The sequence below is a fragment of the Cibotium barometz genome, chromosome 36, assembly GCF_041138505.1.
Source record: "Cibotium barometz isolate CiBa-2024 chromosome 36, ASM4113850v1, whole genome shotgun sequence".
NCBI lineage: Eukaryota > Viridiplantae > Streptophyta > Polypodiopsida > Cyatheales > Cibotiaceae > Cibotium > Cibotium barometz.
This window is the reverse complement of record NC_141081.1, coordinates 13188036-13213549: the sequence shown is the minus strand read 5'-3', so window position 1 is coordinate 13213549 and position 25514 is coordinate 13188036. Positions and strand designations below refer to the sequence as shown.

Genomic DNA, 25514 nt, shown 5'->3' with positions numbered 1-25514 from the left:
TAAAATAAAATGATGTTATGCCTTATTGAAAAAAGACATTCCCCTCTCTTCTTTAGTAAATCCAACCATTCTTTATCCTAGATGATTGATTATTGGATAAAATCAAGTTTTTCATAATGTTTCTCTTAAATAAGTAAAAAAATGTTTACATTAGAATGATTTAAATACTCTTGGTGAACTTCTAATTAATTTTAGAGAATTAAAATTTAAAAAATGGTCAGCCATACAAAGGAGGTTATGGTGAAATTTTCTAAAAATTTGTGAAATAAATTTCATCTTTTATTAATGAAAAAGAGTAATCTCCACTGTTAGAGTACTAAAAGTGTCATTTTCATTCATGCATAGAAAGATGCATATTGATTAATTTTTATAAAAGAAATATTTTCAATAGAATTAAATTCTATGTATAGAAAGATACATATTGATAATTTTTGTATTATGAAAGTGTTACTTTCTTCATAAAATAATGCATAAGAGTATATTTTTTTGTTATAAAAGAGTTACTTTCATCATATTGATTTTTATGCATAAAAGTATGCATAAAAGAATATTGTTTTTATTATAAAAGTGTTACTTTTATCATTATTGATTTCTATGCATAAAGGTATGCATAAAAGAATATTTTTTTAATTATAAAAGTGTTACTTTTATCATTATTGATTTCTATGCATAAAAGTATGCATAAAAGAATATATTTTTTTAATTATAAAAGTGTTACTTTTATCATTATTGAACTCTATGCATAAAAGTATGCATAAAAGAATATTTTTTATTATTATAAAAGAGTTACTTTTATCATTATTGATTTCTATGCAAAAAGGTATGCATAAAAGAATATTTTTTATTATAAAAGTAATACTTTTATCATTATTGATTCCTATGCATAAAAGAATATTTTTTATTATTATAAAAGTGCTACTTTTATCATTATTGAATTCTATGCATAAAAGTATGTATAAAAGAATATTTTTTTAATTATAAAAGCGTTACTTTTATCATTATTGAATTCTATGCATAAAAGTATGCATAAAAGAATATTTTTTTATTATAAAAGTGTTACTTTTATCATTATTAGTTTCTATGCATAAAGGTATGCATAATAGAATATATTTTTATTATAAAAGTGTTACTTTTATCATTATTGAATTCTATGCATAAAAGTATGCATAAAAGAATAGTTTTTTTATTAAAAGTGTGATTTTCATCATAAATGGTTTTTATGCATAAACATATGCATAAAAGAATATTTTTTATTATTATAAAAGTGTTACTTTTATCATTTTTGAATTCTATGCATAAAAGTATGCATAAAAGAATATATTTTTTATTATAAAAGAGTTACTTTTATCATTATTGATTTCTAGGCATAAAGGTATGCATAAAAGAATATTTTTTATTATAAAAGTATTAATTTTATCATTATTGATTCCTATGCATAAAAGTATTCATATAAGAATATATTTTTTTAATTATAAAAGTTCTTCTTTTATCAATATTGAATTATATGCATAAAAGAATTTTTTTTAAATTATTAAAGTGTTACTTTTATCATTATTATTTTTTATGCATAAAAGAATATTTTTTCTAATTATAAAAGTGTTACTTTTATCATTATTGATTTCTATGCATAAAGGTATGCATAAAAGAATATTTTTTTAATTATAAAAGTGTTACTTTTATCATTATTGAATTCTATGCATAAAAGTATGCATAAAAGAATCTTTTTTTATTAAAAGTGTGATTTTTATCACAAACCACTAAATGTTGTTCTTTAATAAAATAACATGTGCATTTGTTTTATAGAGGGATCACGAGCACTGTTCATAAGTGTCACTTAAACACCCTCTTGTTTCTTTCCTTTAACAATTTCACATTCTTCAAGCTTGATCACAAATTTAAGCACTTCTTTGATTTCTTCATGAGTAATATCAAAATATTTAACCATTGAAGTTTGAATTACCACAAATATTATTAGATTTATTGAAAATAAGATCTTTCTTCTTTCCATGGTAGATATCCTCTATATGATATGGCTCTCCAAGATATTGCATCAGTTCATTGTTCATTGTATGACGTTCTTATCTTACAAATGTAGGTTTAGGTAGATTTTTTTTTTTGATATTATTGTCTCTTAGCTTGTCTTGTAATGTTTTGTAAACTTGAGAATATTCGTCAAGGCTTATACCCACATTATCAAGTGTTGCTTTTGAATTACATTTGTGTCTATGGTATTTCTTTGTAAAAACTCTTCAATGAATTTGTTCTTAAGTTTTTTGTACTGTTTTTTGTCACACATATTCTGCATAATCAAAGTATTAATAAGTTTACTATAACCACCAATAGCTTTACATGGATTAATGTTTTCTTTATCTGGATAAAGTATTTTTCTATAATAAAAATTATATTTATTTAAAGAGAGTATTAAAAAATCTAAAGAAAAAATAACAAATAGTTCGTATTGAAGAATACCTGGCTGCGTGAACTCTTTTTTTTAAGGCTTTCACCAATGATTCGAGATTATTTATATTGTTGAGTTTCTTCTTTCTTGAACGAACATTAGGTATAGTATGCTTTCTCCTTACTTCAATAAGCTTCTTTTCTAATGTGGCGATTGTGTTTGTGTTTGACCTCAGATTTTGTATAATCTTCTCATTCTCTACCATTAATCTCTAGAATTTTGATATATTGAGATGTTTCTCAAACTTTAGGACTTTATTTTCTTCATGAAGATGCATCGTATATCCATGGAGGCCATTTATAATTCCATCACCTATAAATCAAAGAAGACTTGGGACATTTGAGGATGGAGATGTAGAATTTGTAATGGGATCCTTTGTAAATCCTTCCATCTGCCCATAGATCCATGTTCTTCTTTCCTCGCATTCTCATATTGGTTGCCTCTAATGGAGTCAAAGTACTTACCTTGTTTTGTTTCTTAAGTGGCTCATATTCTCTATCAATCTCTATATGATAATTATATAAATCTCTTCTATTGCCTACCATCATAGTTTCTATGTTTCTACTTTTCAAAAAATGAGACTTAGATACCATGTAGAAAATACAAAGAAGATGATTGGCGTGAAAGTTTGTACTTTGCTCACCATAGTTTTTATGTTTCTACTTTTTGAAATAAGACTTAGATACTATGTAGAAAATACAAAGAAGATGATTAGCGTAAAAAAATTATACTTTGGAGAATAATCTTCTTCTAGTGATTGATATAAAGAATATATAAATGAGTTTATAACCACTTATTCTATGTACATCCTTATTCTAAATTTATAACGACTTATTCTATGTACATCCTTGAAAACTGATATATTAGTGACACAGCCATTCTTTGATACTAACTATTTCGTAAAAGGTTATAAGAATGATATAATTTTAATTTCTTTATTAGTGACACAGCCATTCTTTGATACTAACTATTTCGTAAAAGGTTATAAGCATGATATAATTTTAATTTCTTTATTATTTTTTATTATATTTATATTAATTCTCTTTACTATTTTTAATAATTATTATACTCTCTCTCTCTGATGAGTTAGACTTTCTTATGCGAGCCAAAAGTGACCTCCCAAATCTCCTAATGCTGATGCTCATACCACTGGGGTGATTGTGACTTTGTTGGGACAATCGTAAGGCATGTTTAAATCCACACTTATAACACATGTGCCTGCATATGGAATGATAGTGGGGTTTGGCGCGCTATATTTGGGGATGGAATTAGGGATAGGGTTAGGGTACTTGGGTGCAACAAAGACTCCATGAGGACACTCAACACGATGCACGCCATTACAATGGAAACATTGATAAAGAGGCGGCATACATGATGGCTAACGGTTGCTCTAGGTATCCGTATGAATGTAATCTATGGCTAACGGTTGCTCTCGGTATCCGTATGAATCATATTGCTCATATGATTCATAGCTCTCATGTTCTGGACTCTTGGAGTCCACCGAAAAAGTCATCAAGTATTGTTGTCGGGGTAGTAATATCGGAGGTGGGTATGGAAGTGTTGGCACTATACATACCTCTCGCTATAGGGTTCTAATAATGGGCATGGGATTATGCACTGTTTAATAAGCATTTGGTATGGGCGATAGGGCTTATGGTTACTTGGGTGCCGAGAGAATAGGTGGGCGATAGGGCTTATGGTTACTTGGGTGCCGAGAGAATAGGTTGTGGTGTTGGGTTTCCCTCTAGTACAAATAATGAGTTGTATCATGATTCCCATGGCATTGGCAATGCACACAAAAGTGTTGTTATCTAAGCCTTAGAATTGGACACTTTGTAGTTATATGATTTTGGCAATAAATTGTGCACCAAACCATATCTCTTTGTGGGAATAGATGTGGGTTTCTTGCTTGAGGTGTTGACTATGGGGCTAGCCTTGTCATTATTACTGGTCTAAATGGTTTAGAAAATTTTGTGCCAATTCGTCCATGCTCATGTCCTTAACTAGGACTCTACTTGGTGTTGGTTAGGAACCATTGGTTATGATGATAAGGCTTTGGATAATGTGTCCCCTATCTCTTGGTTTGGGTGGACGACTTCCACATCCTTGTGTTATAAATTATCCACTAGGTGTATTGCCTAACGCGTGACAGCAACATTAATCAAAGATGTAGTGCCTAGACTTGTAGAGGTGGTCGTGAAGTACCTTTCTCTTGAGACCGATCATAAATTTATTGATGAGAAACAAGTCATCTAGCCTCTTTCAGAGACTACATCTCAGGTGGAGATACTCGGTTCTCACAATGTAATCCCACATGGTTTCTCCCTCCTCCTACTTGAGGTTATATATTTGTGCAATGGGGCTCCATCTGGCTCCATCGAGTGAGAATCCCACTATGGAAGTGTCTCTCAAGACCTCGTAGTTAGCCTTTTTAAGTGGGTTTAGAGACCACTTGCCTACTTTACCTTCAAGAAAAAGTCCAAATGAGAAAATTTTGGTGGGATTATCAGTTTGTCCCATGGCCTCATAAATTTGATTGAACTTCTCTAGGTACTGAATAATGGGATCTCAAGTTCTATTAAATTTAGTCATCCTTGAGATATGGATTGGCTTGGTTTTGCCCACTCTAAGCCTCTAGGTGCTATGTTGGTCAAAATCCCCCTTCGCATTTCAAATGTCGTCCTTAGCATGTTTCTTGTATCCACGTGGTAGTGGAACGTAAGGTGGTGGTTATGTGAAACCCTCTATTTAAGGGTATGATATCCCTTTCTGGACTATGCATTTTCTAATGACACTTGTCCTTTGTCAACTTGACTGTGAGTTTGTAGGCTCGCTAAGTGATGAGGATAGCTAATAGGACACATTAATATGTGAATGCTTGCGTGGATCCCTTGTGATGAGGTAGTCCTCCCCATGTTCCTTGTTACTATGAAGAAGAAATTGAACTTGGTTCCGTGTGGTAGAGGCACTTCTATAATGGACTCTTATATGGAGAATAGGAATCTTGCTTGTGTTATGTGCGCTTGCTATTGGGTGTATTGAGGAACACTTATCCCTAATGGTATAGCAAAAGAGACATGTCCTATTTGCCATAAACTATGGTTGTTGGGCTATTTTCTTGTCATTGTTGGCTTGGGATAAATCCAACTCAGGATCAACACCAAATGTTTGAAACATTATGGCATTGTACATGGTTTGATTGTTTCCTATGGGAGAAAACCACCTTGAGGTTCCTAGTTTGCTCCTGCTCCTTTACTAGAGTTGCACCCAAGAATAGTGCAGTTGAACACCTTCTTCATCAAATTTAAGGCAATGTTGATAGAGCTAGTTGTTGGTGAATCCGGAGTCCAAAGGCTCATGGTGGCTCTTGTTTCTAGGTGTTCCATTATTCCTCCACTCATGTATGTGTTTTGCTAGCTCATTTCCTCCGAAAGCTCCTCGCTTGATGTAGATCCGAAGGAATCTAGCCTTCTTAACTAGAGCACTTTGCTGAGTGGTGCTGGTTTTGAGGCAGTGCGATTTGATGCGCTACAATTGAATTTATTATTGTTTCCAATAATCAGTCTAGATCAGGTTCACATCAAATGTCCCTGGTGTTTTTGGTGTAAATCTATAAATGGCAAGTTTTTTTTTCTGGGCTCACATGTCCATATTCATGCATCTAGGCTCACATCTATAATTACATTCATGTATATAGATAGGTTTACGTATCTGGGTTTATGCCTCTAGACTCATGTCTGTAAGTTCATGTATGAAGGTTCATGTATCTGGGTTTATGCCTCTAGACTCACATCTGTAAGTTCATGTATGTCCATGTATGCAAGTTCACGTATGCAGGGTCATGCCTCTAGACTTACATCTATAGGCTCAGGTCTTTGTTATATAAACTTGGCTCACATATTTTCTTGTATGAAATAAGTTTACCTAGGGCATGGAAATCTAGGAACAAGGTCTATGATAAAATTGGTGTGCAATTATGTATTATGTATTCTTTAATTTTCTAATAATTGCGAAGGATAAATTTTTTTCATAGAATTTGCAGGTGTGTGGTACAAATTATATGACATGAAAACTTCTAAAAGAACATGAGTAGGTGTGTTCCTATGAGTCTTTATGGTAGTAATAATTGGTCCGTCCTATAATAGGTATACCTACCTCTAGACTCACGTCTCTAGGCTCACATGTCTAGAATCATGTCTTTTTGCAATGGACTATGGACTTATGACCCCTACCCAAGAGTTGTTTTAGCTTGATTTTTTATGATTTTTGAGAGTTTTTGGACTTGATAGGGTGTGATTAATGGCCCTAATCTGTTGAGATTCAAGCTCAATGTTAGCTTGTGCCAGTTGCACTATGTGCTGGCATGTTAGGTAGGAACATGTGTGAGACATAAATGACCGCGTCCAGCTAGTCATAGTTGTGTGGACATTAGCTAGGGTTAGCTGTGTGTGGACACAACACAAGTAGTGTGTTGTAGATTATGGATGATGGCTTTATGCATTGTGTGAGAAGGGAGATGGCTTCCCTCTATGGTTAGGGTTTTCAATATACATTAGGGTTTGCTCCTGTGTGTGTGTGTCTCCTCTCCCTCTACCTATTTTTCATCACATGGTATCAAAGCCTGGTGCTCTCTATTAGGGTTTATGAGTGAGTGAGAGAAGAGAGAAGAAGCTGTGAAGCTTGCCATTGGAGCTGTGAAGCTTGGAGCACACCAATTTTCATCAAATCTAAGAGCTTAGCCTACCGGGTAAGGACTACTAAACATCCTTGAGCGGATTGCAGGTGATTCAAGCACAAACAAGGCAAATCAGGGTTGCCCAAAGCAAAGAGAAATTTATGTTTTGCAAGCTCTCCATTGAAGCTTGAGTGTGGTGAATGTATGAGGCAAATGGTTGCAAATCTGGCTTTGCAAATCTGGCAAAGGAACATGTATGTGACAAGGATTAATGTATTGGCAACTCATGTGCAAGCCCTACATTGAATTTGGAGCAAAGTTGATGCATTTATGATGTGAGTGAAAATCACTAGTTTGAAGCCTTCACAAAAACAGAGAAATGATGCTCATTGTGGATGCAATTAAAACTAGTTTTTTGTAAAAATCACTACATTGATGGATTGGGTACATGCCTAGGTGTGTTGGGAATCTAAATATACCATCAATTATCATTATAAGCTTCTCAAATCAACCCTACAGAAGGCGTCACAGGCAGATGTGCAGAAACACTGTAGTTTTCTCATATTTTTGATAAGTGGAGGCCAAATTCTACTTGTGTGATTGATTAAACGCAAAACTTACTTAGCAATTGTGTGATACACATACTTGAGGAGGTTGCTATATGATTGGTTGAAGCAATTATGCATTATGGAGCTTATTATGAGCTGATTAAATAGGATGTCTATTGTGATTAGTGAAACAGAGGGTGATTAATCGGCTAATTACTCTCTCAACTTAAACAATTGGTCTAATTCCTTTTACATGGACTTAGTAGACATCAATGCTAAGCTAATGAATGCCTGGTCTCTCAATTCGGACAAGAATCAAAGGAATTAGAGCACTTTTACTACTGGTCTTTTCTGGTTTTACTAGTTTTTCTCAAAATAGAGAAGGGGATTTGATAAATTTGGTATGTACGCACCTTGGTTGGTGTTGATATGCAACATTGAGCTTGTTTAGGTGTCAATGCAAGTTATCCACACTTGATTGAACACTACATTGTAATTTGAAGACTTTGAAAGCGCGCCAAAACAGGGTACCTTGGACTGCGTATGCCAGTTCATTTTGGATGCAATCAATTTGATTTTCTACATCAAAAGTGAAGTTTGTTGAGTACTTTGGAGTATCTGGAACACTTATTAGAGTGTGGTTGAGCTGAGGAAGGCTCGTTTATAGATTTGGACATGTGTGTAAGGTGTATTTGCATTGAGCAAATATGTCAGACAACCCAGTACAGATTGTGGGTGAAAAGAATTGTGGGTGAAAAGTTGGATAGGAAGAACTTCCAGGCATGGAACTACAAGATTAAAAGCTTTCTGAAGGGAAAAGGTTTTTGGAACCTTGTTATTACAAGTGCAGAGACAGAGTCGGAACTACCCCGACAACCTACACAGACAACCTACACAGCAACACGTAAGAATGGTCGAACAGGGTTTACAGGTTCGTTTCAACGAGCATGGTTGCTTCGTTGAGGATTTCAAAAATGGATGTAGAGTCATTGCCAAAGGCAAGAAAGAAGGCAGGTTATTTAAGTTGGATGCTGGGATTCCTGAGTTGAAATCAACCATGTTCTCTAAAAGCCCAAAATGTGGTACACACGACATTGACATGGGCATAAAAGGATTGGACATGTGAACATACAAAGGTTAAAGAACATGTAGGCAAGAGGCATTGTTAGTGGGCTGCCTAGATTCAAGTATGATGGGAATATGCATGTTTGTGATGCTTGCCAGTTTGGAAAGCAAGCGAGGTTGCCATTTCCTAAAGAAGGCAACATGAGTAGCAGGCCACTTGAGATAGTTCATAATGATGTATGGGGTCCTGCACAAAACCCATCCATTAAAGGCAGCTTGTATTATGTGACATTCATTGATGATTTCAGCAAAATGACTTGGATTTACTTTCTCAGAGAGAAAAGTGAAGTGTTGGGAAAGTTTATGGACTTCAAAGCTTTTGTAGAGAAGTAATATGGCTCTTGGATAAAATGTTTGAGGACAGATGGAGGTGGTGAATACACCTCACATGCTTTTGAGAATTTCTTGAGAAAGCATGGCATAAGAAGGCAGTTAACTTGCAGGTACATACCTCAGCAAAATGGTGTTACTACTGAGAGGAAGAATAGAGTCATTTGTGATGTGGCCAGGGCAATGCTCAATGAAAAGAGCATGCCAGACTATTATTGGGCGCTGAAGCGTGTGCCACAATGGTGTATGTACTTAATAAGACATCCACAGTAGCCATACATGGAAGTACGCCAGAGATGCGGCTTACAGGTTTTAGGCCAGACACTTGACACCTCAAAGTGTTTGGTTACATAGCTTATGTACATGTGCCTGACGAGGGAAGGAGGAAGTTGGATCCTAAGGCAAAAAAGTGCGTTTTTGTTGGGTATGCACAGGATCGCAAGGCATATAAATGTTACAATCCACAAACTAGGCAAGTGGTTATCTCATGAGATGTGGTGTTTGATGAACTTGCTAGTTGGAACAAAGCAAAGGATGAGGGTGTCATTGATTCCATTGATGCTGATGTGCATGTGAACTTGCCACAAGCAAGTTCTATTTCTATATCTGGGCCAACAGAGTCTGAGAGTAACACTATACATCCATGGTCACAGGACGCTTGAGACATGAGAGTGTGAGCACTGGTGGGAGTAGTGCTGTGGATAAAGGGAAAAAGAAGGTTGAAGTCTGAGAGTAGCACTATACATCCATGGTCACAGGACGCTTGAGACATGAGAGTGTGAGCACTGGGAGTAGTGCTGTGGCATTATAGGTTATGAGTCGTCAAGTTCAGAGAGTTTGGATGAGGAACTTGGCATACTAGTTTTACACACACCATGTGCAAGGCAGGATAGATATGTGCCTCCACATGCTAGAGTGACAAGTGCTCAGAGTGATCCGCATGCATTGTGGAGGTCCCAAAGGGTAAGGTATCCAGTTGACAGGTTGACATATCGTGACTTTGTTATGCATTATGCATATATGACCTCTTTGGTGAAGCATGTGGAATCTACATGCTATACAAAAGCTATTGGGAAGCATGTATGGGAGAAGGCAATGGATGTTGAGATGGACGCATTGGTTCATAGTGAAACATGGGATTTGGTTGCCTTACCACCACAAGGCAAAATTGGTTGCAAATGGGTTTATAAGGTGAAATGCAAATCAGATGGTTCCACATTGAGCACCATAACGTGCGGCTGGTAGCTAAGGATTATGCACAAACCCAAGGCTTGGACTACTATGATGAAACATTTAGTCCAGTTGCAAAGATGGGAACAGTGAGAGTAGTCATTACTATGGCTGCAGCAAATGGTTGGGAAATGCATCAAATGGATGTGAAAAATGCATTTCTAAATGGTGATTTACAAGAGGAAGTTTATATGGCATAGCCAGAAGGATATGTACACCCGAGGTATCCCACTCATGTATGCAGATTAAAGAAAGCATTATATGGTTTGAAGCAAGAACCTTGTGCTTGGAGTGATAAGATAAGCCGATATCTTATCTCCCTTGGATTTCAGGTTTCTTTAGCAAATTCTTCACTCTATGTGAAGAAGACAAATCATGGGATTATCTTACTTGTCATCTATGTGGATGACTTGATTGTCACAGGAGATTATGCTACAGATGTTATGCATGTCAAGAAGGCATTGAGTGGGCAGTTTTGATATGAAAGACTTGGGTGAATTGAGATATTTTCTTGGGATTGAAGTGATCAAAGACCATGCAGGGACATGGTTAGTGTAACGCCAATATGCATTGGATATGTTGGCAAAATATGGAATGACATGGTGTAAGCCAATGAGCACACCTTTGTTGGAGCAGAATGTGAAGCTACGGGCTGATTTTGGTGGAGTTGGATGATCCATCTATGTATAGAAAGATGGTTGGCAGTCTTATTTACATGACTATCACACGCCCGGATCTCAGGTTATGTTGTGGGGCTAGTAAGCAAATTTATGCAAAGCCCCAGAAAACCTCATTTGGATGCAGTGAGACGTATTATGCGATATGTAAAGACCACTGCACATTATGGTCTTCTTTATGAGCGTTGTAAAGGCTTGGATGTACATGGCTACATAGACGCATAGTGGGCAGGTAGCTCGTATGACAGGAGGTCTATTAGTGGTTATGCCTTTACATTTGGAAGTGCAGTGGTGAGTTGGAGTAGCAAGAAGCAATCTACTGTTGCTTTATCTAGTACAGAGGCTGAATACAGGGGTGCAGCCATTACTACATGATGTGAAGGAGTATGGTTAAAGAGTCTCTTGGCTGATTTGGGTGAGCCTATTGATGGCAAGGTTGTCATTCATTGTGACAACATGAGCAGCATACAGTTGGCCAAGAATCCAATTTTTCATGCGGCGCGGACCAAACATATAAATGTCCACTATCATTTTGTCAAAGAGAAAGTGTTGGATGGTACAGTGGATTTGTAGTATATGAAGACTGAAGAGCAGGTGGCCGACATCTTTACAAAGCCACTTAGTAGGGAGAAGTTTGAGTACTTCTGTACTATGTTGGGAGTACATGGGATGAGCTTGAGGGGGAGTGTTGAGAGCTTTGATTGCCCAAGCTCATCTACATCTTCATCTATGGCAGTACATCATGAGCTTGAGAGGGGCTGTTGAGATTCAAGCTCGATGTTAGCTTGTGCCAGTTGCAGTATGTGCTGGCAATTTTAGGTAGGAACATGTGTGAGACATAAATGACCGCGTCCAACTGGTCATGGTTGTGTGGATATTAGCTAGGGTTAGCTGTGTGTGGACACAACACAAGTAGTGTGTTGTAGATTATGGATGATGGCTTTATGCATTGTGTGAGTAGGGAGATGGCTTCCCTCTATGTTTAGGGTTTGCAATATACATTAGGGTTTGCTCCTCTGTGTGTGTGTGTCTCCTCTCCCTCTACCTGTTTTTCATCATAATCCTAGTTAATAGTTGTTATACGACTAAGTAAGTGTTTTTTAAATTTTGATGGATTTGCATGCTTCTAATCTAGAAATTCAATAATGCATAAACAAAATACTAATTTTTATGAAATTCATGAACAAAAATTGATTGTCCCACTGTAATTATTCAGTCTAATGGAGCTCAATGTTGCTCATATTTTTGGAGTGGATTTAACTCCTAATCACAATTACTAAGATAATCTTTGGATCAAAGTAATGAAATCCAAGCCTCTTGGGCTCCAATTTCATGCAAATCACCAAAGAACTTGGGTTTTGCCTTACCAATATATAAAATTCCATACAAAAAAAAACTTCAAATCAAAATCAAACATGTAAACAAACACATCCAATTGCTCTAAAACTATATGTTTTTCAGAGTGTGACCTCCTAATCAACACTAGGCAATATTGGGTGATCCCAATAGCTTGAAATGGATAGAAAAACAGAGCTCATCACTGGGCTAGTCTCTAACACAGTGGCACCAAAATATGTTGAAGTCAAGAGCTTACCATAGCCTTGCCAAATCATGTGTCGTTAGGTCTTGCTTTATTTGAGCCACAAATGTAATTTTCCATTATGGGTGCACTAGCTCATCCGTCACATCCTCGCTCCGTTGTCACACTAGAATGCTCCTTGCCAAAGAATTGAAGGGACAATGCTCAATGCCTAGATGGAGGAAAGAAGAGAGAGATGGTCCTTCATGATGTTTCTCTTTCACAAAATGCGAGGAAAGAAGAAGATAATGGAAGAGGGAAACCTACAATTACACCTATTCAAACAAACATCTATCAAGCATGTGAGAATCCAATAGCATGCAAGCAAGCAATAAGAGGGAAGAAGGATAGCTCACAAGAAAACTATTACAAGGGAATGATTGTGTATTGCTTATTATAAAAAATGACTTATATACAAGTGACTAATTTTCACACTAGGTTGTCTAAACTTAAAAACGGTCTAGCCTCTATTACTAGTCTTAAGCAAACATGTACACTAAGTTCATAGACTTTCCCTATTTGACATTGTAAGGCTACTTATATGTTCCACTGCCGTATTACAAAAGGTAAGTGTCTGTTTATGTGGGTAAGATGGAAAAGGGCCTTACGGCGCGACAGGTCGAGCAAGCGAAACCATGTTAACCTATAGAGTGGCTAACAACCCCCTTTTTGACCACTTACATGAAAAAGGGGGCCACAAACTAACCCCCCTTTTTTACCACATCCATGAAAAGGGGATTACAAACTACCTCCCTTTTTTAACGGCTTCCTAAAAGGGGGTTTTCTTTGTTTGCCATTATAAGGGTTAGTCTAACTTGATGAAAAATTTTATGAACAATTTTATGGGCCATGTTTTTAACACATGATGCAAAATACAAAACTAGTCTTTTTGTGGCATCCTGCTTGAATATTTTTATATTCAAAGATGACTGACAAGTAGCTTTTATTTGTTGAATTTAAGTTTTAAAAAAACTTCTTATTGATTTAAATTCGTGTTGATAATATCCTCATGAGGATTAAAAGTTGTTAAAAACAACACAAATGCTCACTTATTGATATAATCCTCATGAGAATTAAGCAGTTGGAGGTTGTTCAAAATAGCACAATTGAATGTGTTATTTGTGAAAGGTCCATTAGGATGATGGGTTCTAATAACAAAACACTTTTACCCCCATCATATTTACAAAAAAAACCATTCTCTTAGAATTAAGTCACGTGCTTGCATCTCACTTGCTAAAACTGATACAAAAGCATTCCCTCTAAAAAATATCACTTGCATCTATCACTATCATGATGCAAATCATTTTATACACCTATAATTTATCATATAAACACAACCCACATATTTAGTTCTTGAATGTTTCCACATCAAATGATGCATCTAATTTCAATTCATCATTTATAAGTGAGGGATCATTGAAGCTATCAAGAAAAGCTAATGTGTCACAATATGGCTCCTCTTCTCCTAAGGTCTATTTTGCACGCATGGAAGTCAAATATGAGTTTAGTGAACCTTAGGTTCTCACAAGTCAATTTATAAACACTTCAATTTTTAAAGGCATTATCATGCTATGATATTCCATATTTGTTTTTAGGCTTTATCTACCCTTCAAAAATCATCATGAGATAGATCATCAAATTGATTGAGTGAATCACATCCTTGAGGATATGATGCTTCATGCTTTGTTGGTGAGAGAAAATTGAATGAGAAAAGTACTTCTTGTTATGAGAATTTGTGTATAACAATTGCACACATTTGTTTGTAGTATTTTCTCCATTTTTAAAAACAAATTATAGTTAGGATCCTATATCTCTATCAATCGTGTTTTTTTTCTAAAAATCCCTCAATTGATTGTATGTCTCTAGTAATTAAATATTTGCCTAAAAAGACCTCAAGTGTTGTAGACTTTGTATGTATAGTGCAACAAATGATGAATATTGCTCAAGATTATTTTTTTCAACTTCAAGAACATTAAAGTGGGCAATCGTAACCCACAAAGAAACAAACCGAAAATGCCAGGTGAGTCTTACCTTTTGGTCCTAGACAAGCATCTTTACCACTTGAGCTACTCAAGATCATATTTGTGAAGCTGAAGATTGAGAAACTAAGTTTGTAAATAAAATAATTGAATAGACAAGTTTATATAAGGTCATTTACATATTATATACCTTAGCAACACTCAAAAAAGTTGGAGATGTGGCTTACGAGCTAGATTTACCACAAGATTAGAGTGTCCCTCTAGTGTTTCATGTTAGCCGATTGACAAAATATATTCATGGCTTGATTTAGTTCTAAGAGAATGGTCGAGTTGACAAAACAAAATCCTGGAACAAAGAGACCATCTTGTATAAAATTGCACCCTCGGAAAGTTTTGTGTTATCTTTATAAAGGACTTCCATTCTCAAATGCAACATGGGAAGATGAATCTCAACTTGGATAGTGGTTCCATGGGTTTGTAATTGAAAAGGGTATGAATCTTAAGAGCGGGAAAGAATGATGCTTTAAGCAAGAGGCCATGAGATGAAGGAGAATATGAGGATGCCACTCATTGAAAGATGAACAAATAAGTGTGCTAGTGCTCACAAGGAATGAGTATGAATGCTCTTTTAAGGTGTGGCAAAAGGAAGATGAGGTTCTTAAGTTATGTCCATCGGCTAGGGACTTCATAGTGTGTAGCAATAGGGACCAAGGACATGAGCATGAGAGTTGTGTGTGGACAAGGGGGTTCACACATGGGCATCCAAGGTCTTAGGTATATAAGGGGAGTGTATCAGTGTGAACCCCCTTGTGTGTGGACAAGGGGGTTCACACATGGGCATCCAAGGTCTTAGGTATATAAGGGGAGTGTATCATTGTACCTATACCATGCCCAAATACAAACTTGACTTTTTCTCAAATCTCTCTCTCTCTCTCTCTCTCTCTCTCTCTCTCTCTCTCTCAATAATAATAATAATAATTAAGAAGCCAATGTGTGAGTATTTTTCAAAAGAGCGTCATCTTCTCTACTAATTCTTTGCATAAGATCATTGTGAGGAATAATAGTAGAGATTATTTGATATTAATTCTAGTTGAGTTCAATTCAGTTTAGTTGAGCTTTTTTAAACTACTCAATTGATGCCAATTAACATCAAATGAGGTCAATGAAACCTTAATCCGATATCCCATTGGCCTTATTTAAGTTTAATTGACAAAAAGTAATATTCCTCGACTTATTATTTTTTGGATGCTAATTAAAAAGATTTCTTAATTAATCTCAATTGATGAATCTTAATTAATGAAATTTAAATTCATTGACCTAATTCTAGATTAATTAATCTTTTTTGCATGCCAATTAAAAATAATTGCTATTATTAATTAATCTCAATTCGATGTCAATAGATCTAAAGTGAAGATAGTTGTTGAAATCAATTGAGGTCACTATACTAAGCTCAATTGACCTCAACTTGATGTTGATAAATCTTGTTTGATATTAATATGTATTGATCTCATTAACATTTATTGATCTTTGTGGAGATCAAGTAAATCTCAAGGTCATATTAAGTTTAATTAATGCTAGTCTATTTTTGGTAATATTACTTGAATTTATTAGGGTTAATTTCCTGGAAGTTGAAGCCAACTACTTTCACAACCAAACAATTATTAGAATGAAAAGGAATGTTTCTTAATACAAGAGATATTCCTAAATTTGAACAATAATGGGCCCATAAATGTATACACCACCTATCTCATAATGTGATTAGACCTTCACATAGTCATTTCTAATCATCTCAAATTTAGATAACCCTATTTGGTGTCCAAAATTGAAGGTCTCAAGCACATGATTGCAAGTATGGACTCTCTTAAGACAGTGGTCCATATAGACATAAGTGCGGTGGAATTTAGGCTATTGATGATGGGGTGGAGTATTGACTTCAAATAAAAGAAGCATGGATTCTCTTGAAAAAGGGGTGCATATAGACATAAGGAAGGTGGAACTTAGGCTATTGATGATGGGGTGGAGCATTTTCTTTCGAATAAGGAAAGGGTTAAAGAGTGTGCATGTGGGTTTAGGATCGTTACAAACTTTACACTAAAACTCCCACTTATTTCAAACGGGGAGATGACCCACCCTTAGTCTAACAAGGAGAAGAGTTAAGAGTTTTAAGGCGAAAGGGGTGGGTGGTGGAACTCTTTGATGATGGACAAGCAATGTTAATGACCCCACCTTTTCTCGTTGATGTTGAGTTTTTTGAGCATATGTATAAAGTCTCTGAGGGCCATTACAAACTCTCGGAGTAGGCAATTGTAATTGAGGATCCATTTGCATGGAGGTAATGGAGAAGTAGCATGATCTCCATGCAGGTGTGAGGGAAGGTGGAATCATTGATAAGGCTGGAGTGTCCATGGGAGAGAGGAGTCAAAGGAAGGCTCAAATAGTATGTGAAAGTTCAACTGTTTTTTTTTACCATGCTCTTCATGCTAGGGACATGGGATGAGAAATTATCACATCACATGGCGTATGCCACAACACACAAAATGAATATGGCATAGAAAGTAATGTAGACTAGAGTCTTTTTTTTAAAGGCATGAGAATTATATTAAAGAAAAAGGATCTCTAGAACTTGGGAGATTTTAGGTCTTAATAAATGATGAGGATGGGAGTAACGGCACCGCGTGTATTTTCCGGCGAGTTTCATGCAGAATATAAATGATCCACTCCACTTTTTATAACTTCACAAAGCCTGCTGCCGTCGACAACCGCAATTTCCAAAACGGAGCCGAAAAGAAAAATTATGATCTCTGCCGGCCTTTCATCGACCATATAAATTTATTTATTTTTTAACCCCTTCCAAAAATTCAGGACCTCTCATTACACTGTACATATCTATTTTCCTACGCTCTCAAATCGAAAAATAAACATCATGAACCACTCTTTAAAAACAAATTTACTTCAAAAAAAGTTAATTTTAGCTCTTAGCTAGTAGCGTAAAACAGCTCAAAATTTTGAAAAAAGACTACTGAATTTTCTGCATATAATTCATTCCCTCGCCAAAAAATAAATAAAAAATCTGAGCTCTGAAAAGGAAATTGCAGGGTTTTTTTTCCCTGGTTTAGAAATTTCAGAAATTGTAATTTTCCTTTTTTTTCAAAATAAAAAATAAGGACCCATGGCCGTAGGGCCGAAATTTTCACAACTTTTGTCAACTGTGCACGAAATTAATTGAACTGAAAACAAATTATTTCTCGGTACGGGATTTTTTTTGTTGAGAGGAAGCAGCTATTTAAAAAATCATAAACGTGCTTTTTTGACAGAATATTTAATAAAAGGCAGGACGAGTAATGGGTTTTCCGGATCATTATTATTGTTATTGACTAGTTAAAATTGTTAAATTCGTCTGGACTCTGGAGGTGCTAATTTGGCGGTGCCGCTAAATCTAGAGGCATTTGTGGAGGCCGCCAAGACGTTCGCAACTGCCGGAAGCGTGAAATGAAAACCCGTCAAATTTAACCGGGATCTATCCAGAGTTAGCCGGCTATCTAGGAATATTACCAAATAGGGCTATCAGCTCAGCTAAAGTTAGCGGGCACTCTGCTAAGGTTAGCGAGGGGAAACGGACCCTCGTGCCTCAATAACTGCAAAACCTCCCAAACAGCGCATGTTTTTGTTAGTTTTTAGGGGAAATTACCAAAATGACCCTACTCTTTGGTGAGATTCCCAAAACGACCCTCATATTTTCAAAATTCCCAAAATGACCCTAAACAATTATAAAATTGGCATTACTTTTTTCTTAAACTCATAATTTGGAATTCTTAGATTGAACCCCAGGAAAAAAAATAATTTGGAAAAAATAAATCTTGAAATAAATATTAATGGGTATTTCAAGATTAATGAATTAATTTTTCCTAAAGTTTAATCTAGGAATTCTTATATTAAACTCTAGGAAAAATAATAATTTGAAAAAAATAAATCTTGAAATACCCAATTTGATGCTTGTTGTAATATTGAAATTGGATATTTCAAGATTAATTTTTGCCAAATTATTTTTTCCTTGGGTTCAATTTAGGAATTCCAAAAGTATGAAAATCAATTTGGAAAAATTAAGGTCGATTTGGCAATTTCATAGGGTCATTTCTGTAATTTTGAAAATATGAGAGTCATTTTAGGAATTTCACCAAAAACGAGGGTCATTTTTGAAATGAAAAGACTAGAATTATATTAGAGAAATGGGAAGATTTTTACCAAAAAGGGATCAGAAGTTAGAACCATGTTATAAAACGAGGGTCATTTTGGTAATTGTCCCTAGTTTTTAAAAGTTAAATTTTCTATTTAATTGTTTTTTTAAAAGGGGGCCTTTTTTTCCAAGCGAGTTCCCAAATTTTGGCGGTTCCCGCATTCAATCCCCGCGCAACGAACTCTGGTAGTGGGAGCCCCCGCTAAATCCTCTGACAAAGGACCCTCTATTTTGGCTGGAGCCGCTGTTTTGCCTGGGATTTTCGCAGGCCGCCAGCATTATCATTAAATATAGATGACTAATAAATACCTCCCCCTCTCATTTAATTACTAACCCCCATGCGGCGGCCCTATCGGATTCCGCCGTCCGGATATCCATCTCTCTCTGGAGTCTGGGCCACAATTGGCAGATGTTTCACTAATTCTAGAGGCGCCCCGCATCGCAACACAGCATTTATTTGGCAAGTTTCCCTCTAACTTTAGCTACCCCCTACATTCACTTATATTATTGAGTTGCTGCGCAGCTAGCCTCTTCATCTTCCTGTGCCTACTCACAACAGCAACTCGAGATTAACTCCCTGTCTTCTCTCTCGTCTTTAAGATGCTCGCCTAGCTGTGGCCATCGCTTAATTCGTCATTAATTCCCCCCTTAATCACATGGAGCTTCTCCTCTGTGACGAGGAAATCAGCTGGAGCCCGTGCCTCGCCCGCCGCCTTTGCCCTCACCATCATCAAGATGATGACGATCAATCGAGCTCCATATCTTCCTCAGATCTTGCCACTAATTGCAGCCTTAATCACTTTGCTCCCCCTTGTACGCCCATTGATGACCATGAAATTGATCACTTGCTAGTTAAGGAGCTTGATTACATGCCGGAAAAGCATTACTTAGCTGGATTGCAATTCAACTACTTATGCCAAGCAAGGTCTAAATCCATCCAATGGCTGGTTGAGGTAAGCTAATGAAGCAAGAATTGAAATTAATCACAGCCCTAATTGCGTCAAATTTGAGTCATAAAATAAGGTTAGGGTGCTTAATCTCTACCACCAGTAAACAAATTAGCATGAGTGAAAGTTGGTTTAACTGGTATTAATATTAGTAATATTATCTAGTACGACTCCACGACGTGTATAATGGCATCCAAATTAAATGATCGGATAGTGTGGTAATGCTTTTAATTACGTAATTCGGTTGCTAATCCATCTTTAATTAGCGATTAATTATTTATTCAATTCTTTTTTTTGGGGTTAAAACAGTAGAATATATTTATTCAATTCTTGCATTAACTAATTAAACTCTACAACTTGCAATATATGTTGTCAGGCCCAAAGCAACTTCAATTTCAGCACCACAACCATTGCATTGGCTATCAATTATTTTGACCGATACCTGGCTAAGAATCTCTCCAAGGTATTCCCTTAACATAATTCAAAATTACATTGATTAATTTTGTCGCAAATGACACTCCACAGTTCAATAATAAATCACTTGCTTATATATTTTATTTTCTCCAAAAAATAAAAATAAATAAATTGTGTAGGTCCAGACCACTTGGATGTTTGAGCTTGTATCAACGGCATGCCTCTCCACAGCTGCCAAAATGGAGGAGATTTTGGTTCCTCAATTAATTGATTTGCAGGTGATCTAAACTTCTTAAGTGGAGCTATTTAGAGCTAAAGCCTTTGTTAATTAATTCTTACTCTAATCATTCTTCATCAATTTTGATAGGTTGGTGCAATAAAGCATGCCTTTGATTCATCAACTGTCCAGAGGATGGAGCTGCTAGTGTTGAGCACACTTGAGTGGAAGTTGAGATCCGTTACACCTTTTTCATTTGTGGACTTGGCCATGTGTGGATTGAAAATTAGCAAAAATGTCCAGCAGATGCTGTACATTAGGATATCCGAGCTTGTATTTGGAGCTCTCGCAGGTAATTGTTTTGCTGCTTAGTTATGTCTTTGTGTCATTTAAGTAAAGTATGGCATTGATTTTTTATGCTTTTAGGTGCAGTTGGATTAATCTTTTAGATTTGTTGTTTGATTTGATGGAGATTATTGTGTTTATACCACTTAGTCAAGGGGTTGCAAGGCCTAAATTTTGATAAAGAATCCATGTTTTTGTGTGATCTGAATCAATGTTGACGCTGGTTAAACTTGTCGTGAGATCATTAACTGTGGTTATGCTACTTAAGTGAAGGCTGGGAAGGGATTAAATTGTGCAGCACAATACGAGATGATTAGATTAACTTCGATTTATGAATTTGAGAGATTTACTCTTTGATCTTGAATTTCACAGAAGGGGAGTTTCTGGAGTTTTGCCCATCCATGCTTGCTGCAACCGCCACGTACTTCGCTTTGGAGGAAATGGCACCTTCTCAAATCACCAACTTCAAATCAATCGTGGCTAAAGAAATTTTTCAAAACAATGTGAGTTTAGTTGGATTAAGTTAATTCATTTTTTCTCTCAAATGGGGTTTTTAACCCTATAAAATGTAAATTTTTTCCTTTTAAAATATATATTCTTTTCCAGGGGCTTAATTATGGATGGCTATGCGTGGGTTGATGAATGATATTTTTTTTAAATTTTTTATTTTTTACTTCATTAAAAGAAATGGTGGTGAACTGGCATAAGTATAAACACGGGCAAGTGATTTGATATTATTTTGCTTTTTTATTTTAACAGCAAGACAAATTCTCGTGCTGCTACAAGTTGATGGAGGAGTTGGTGATTGACCCAATTACGCCATCACCGCCTAATTGCGTGGATCAGTCACCCCAATTAGCGCTAAGCCCTGTGATTAGCGTGCATGGACCAGTTGATTTGGCCGGAAAATCACATGTAAATTGCGGATTAATCACAGGCTACTTCCTGGAGTCTGTCTTCGAATCCAACAGCCCGAATAGCAGCAATTTTATATGCGTTTGTGCTTACTCAAATGCTTCAAAGAAAAGAAAAAGGGAAAATGATATGGATTAACAGCAGTAATTAGGAGCAAATTGTGCCCCAAAATAGGTCCTCAACTAAAGGTGATTAAGCAAGGCCTTGATTGATCATGAAGCTTGGGAGTTGGAAGGCCGTTTGGTGAACGTGATTAAGAGCTTGATTAAGGCCTTGATCAAGGCATTCACTTGCAAAAGCCTAATTTACTCGTGTAATTCAATTGACCAAATTGTTTTTCAAGAGGTGTAAAGTGTCCTTCCTCAAAGAGAGGGAGAGCGTTGGTTTGTTTCTAAACTATGTGTATTATTTTTTAATCAAAATATTCTTCTTAAACTCGTTGAATAACGCATTTCTCTCTTGCTGTAGAAAGAGGAGGTAACTTGTAAACCATTTGAGTTTGAAAAATCTCTCTCTCTCACTCTCTAACCACACCCACTCTAGGCACCTCCTTCACATCCTTGCACTATCCATAAATTTGGGTCCTCCCCTTGAAATTTCGAAGCTCTAGGCACTTCCTTCACATCCTTGCACTATCCATAAATTTGGGTCCTCCCCTTGAAATTTCGAAGCTCAAACTGTCGGTGGACAAGTTTGCATTCTCTTTTACCAATGGCAATATACTATTCAACAAAGAGTACTAGGGTTGTTGCATAATAAAGATTCTTACTTTGGGATTGCACCCTCTAGATGGGACAAGGTCAACACAACTCGATTGAGATATGTTTCTAGTAAAATAGTGCTAAGTGTTATTCAATATACTTTTCAATAGAGTACTAGGGTTTTATGTTAAAGCTTCTCACTTTGGGATTGTAATCTCGAGATGCAACAAGGTCAACATAACTCGATGGAGTTTATCTCTCTTTAACCACACCACACTAGGCACCTCCTCATATCCTTGCATTGTCTATAAATTTAGGTCCTCCCCTTGACATTTCGAAGCTCAAATTGTTGGTGAACAAGTTAAAATTCTCTTTTTCTAATGGTAATATACTTTTCAAAGAAGAGTACTAGGGTTGTGGCATAATAAAGGTTCTTACTATGGGATTGTACCCTCAAGATGGGACAAGGTCAACATAACTCAATCCAGTTTTGTTTCAAGTAAAATCGTGCCAAGTGTTCTTCGATATACTTTTCAACAGAGTACCAGGGTTGTATAACAAAGCTTCTCACTTGGGGATTGTGACCTCGAGATGTGACAAGGTCAATAACTCGATGGAGTTATGTTTCTATTAGAATCATGCCAAGTGTTCTTCAATGTCCTTCAATTGAGGTTCGGAGCATAACACGATTGAGTGATTGCTCTTATCACATTGGACATTGTCATCACATTGGACATTGTTGATGATCATGTAACATAATGGAGTTACATGGTGAGCATCCACATAAGCACCTCGATCCAATGTTGGTGGACATCCATGCAGCAAGATGCGGTAAGCACCATGTAACTCGATCAATCAAGTTACTATTGGAAAAGCATTTGCTCAATGCTTCCACTCTTGTGTTATTGGTGCAAGTGATGAATGTGCTCTATTTTGTAAGGTCTCCCTAAATGAGGAGTAGCCATTGAGGTGAGCACCTAGGCACACCTGACATGACATTGGATGGTGGGCCAAATGTGGTTAGATGGTTAGGAGACATCTTATGTAGACTTGGTAAGTAGGATGCGTGCTTATGTACGCTATATGATTACAGTAGTAGTGAGTGAGGATAGCAAACCGAGGACACATTGTTCTTGAGTTGTGGGGCCAATTTGGAGATCTAGATGGTCTAAGATGATTGTGGAAGTTAAACAAAGTTGTTACGATATGTTGTTGAAATCTAATATAGTCCCGTTCGGATGATATATTTGGATGACCAATTTGGACCAAGTCATAGGTTGGTTTGACGTGACCGACCTCCTATGTCCATTCTGACCCTCATCAGTACTATATATATAGACTAGTTTTGTAGCCTTTGTTCACCATCAAGTTCATTATGTTCAAGTACTCTTGTAAGATCTATCCAGAGTCTGTCTAGATTGCCATCAAAGCTCCTTACTTGGGAGCACACACATGGGCAGACAACTATCAATTGGTAATCAAAGTTTGCAAGCAATAATATTGTTTACTCTCCACTTCTTCCCTTAGTACTATATGTAGACTAGTTTGGCAACCTTTGTTCATCATCATCAAGTTTATTATGTTCAAGCACACTCTTGTTAAGAAAGACATGATCTGTCCAGAGTCTATCTAGATTGCCATCAAAGCTCCGTACCTGAAGAGCACACGCATGGGCCGACAACTATTAGTTTGTAATCAAAGTTTGCAAAAAGCAATAATATTATTTACTCTCTTCTTTTAGCAATTCATTGCTTTGTAATGTGAAGATCTTGCTTTTGCTATTATGTTTTCTAACAGCTTAGGCTCTAGGCAAAGCTTGTTTTGGTAGTTCGCTATCGAGAAGGCAAATTTGGAGAGATGGCCCAACCTACAAATAACACAGCAGTTTGGTGATAGAAAAGTTAGATGGGACAAATCTTCAAGATTAGGTGTGTTCTTAATTCATATAAGTTGTGAAAAACCGACCTTAGATCCAAGACAAATGCAACGATATGAATCAGTGTATACATATGCTTCCAACAATAATCTATTACGAACAATCATTGTCCTTTCTTTGTTAGGAAAGCATAGTGACTCCTCAATAGCATTATGCATATTCCAATACAAAGCTCTTTATATCAACCATGTAGGGACATATAACAAATGGCTTTATGATAATGACAATCTTATCTATATTTCTTCAAAAATCAGACTTTAGACCAAGACCATACGTCTCAATTGTTGCCTCACTGAACTTGCTATTTTTTTTCTACCTAGAGCTCAAAATATCGATCCGCCACCGTCTCAATTAGGTAACTTTGACTTTAATCAAACGTTCTAATACAAGGAAAGCTGTGGCAAATTGAATAGCACAAAAAGTCACAAGACACAAATTTGAATGACAATGAAACAAGGCATACGTAAATTGATGTTCTTTAATAAATTTGACTGCAAAGTTTGCATGTCTATTTTACAAAACCAAACTTTCCAATATCTTTTAATAGCAAGTTCAATGTATGTGCAACACACAACCCATGTAATTTTAGGATATTTTATCATCATGTTCTCACTTGCTAGCTTATAGTTTGAAGCATTATCTGATACAATAAATGTTACATTTTTTGGCCCACCTTATATTGTAATTGAGCGCTCATATATTTTTTCAATAAACGAGGAAGTTTTCTCTCGTAGAGAAGTATTAATTGTTTCCAAAAACATCGTATCATGAGGAAAATTGCACATAATATTTATCAGTGGCTTTATATTAATTATTATTCCAACCATCAATAGCAATTGTGCATCTATACGATGGGACATAATCAAAACACGACGTTTTAATTGACTTTGTCTAAATATTCAGTTTGCATTTTGCTATAAGAAGAAAGTGTGAACCCTGTTTTTGTTGTGGATATCAAGGCATCTTGAAAGATAGGAATTCCACATGCAACAAATGCTTGTGTCCACTTTAAGTGCAAATGCAAATTATTTTGTTTCTCAAGGGCCAATCTTCAAAGTGCTTTGTCCTATAGTTCCACCAGTGTCACATGGCATCTTCTGAGCACTAGATTGATTTTGAGATCTTGCACAAGAATTGCATATATCCTTCGTAACCACAAATAATTCTATTTGACAATTAGGGTCAACTTTCACGCTCTTTAATA

At 36.1% G+C, this 25514-nt stretch overlaps 1 protein-coding gene across 1 annotated transcript; it reads left to right on the top strand.

The window, feature by feature from the left end:
* Window positions 1-19391: 19391 nt before the first annotated feature.
* Window positions 19392-22012, top strand: LOC147617507 (cyclin-D1-1-like). The gene is made up of 6 exons (XM_086775419.1): window positions 19392-19788; window positions 20159-20245; window positions 20376-20474; window positions 20564-20765; window positions 21131-21261; window positions 21518-22012. The coding sequence occupies exons 1-6, from the start codon at window positions 19492-19494 to the stop codon at window positions 21809-21811; spliced, it is 1110 nt and encodes a 369-aa protein (XP_086631545.1). The 5' UTR covers window positions 19392-19491; the 3' UTR covers window positions 21812-22012.
* The last annotated feature ends 3502 nt before the right edge of the window (window positions 22013-25514 follow it).

Bases quoted from the DNA above. Each gene is read 5' to 3' on its own strand.
- LOC147617507 (XM_086775419.1), top strand. From the start codon at position 19,492: ATGGAGCTTCTCCTCTGTGACGAGGAAATCAGCTGGAGCCCGTGCCTC. The intron at 19,789-20,158 runs GTAAGCTAATGA...ATATGTTGTCAG, and splicing joins CCATCCAATGGCTGGTTGAG to GCCCAAAGCAACTTCAATTT. The intron at 20,766-21,130 runs GTAATTGTTTTG...TGAATTTCACAG, and splicing joins TGTATTTGGAGCTCTCGCAG to AAGGGGAGTTTCTGGAGTTT.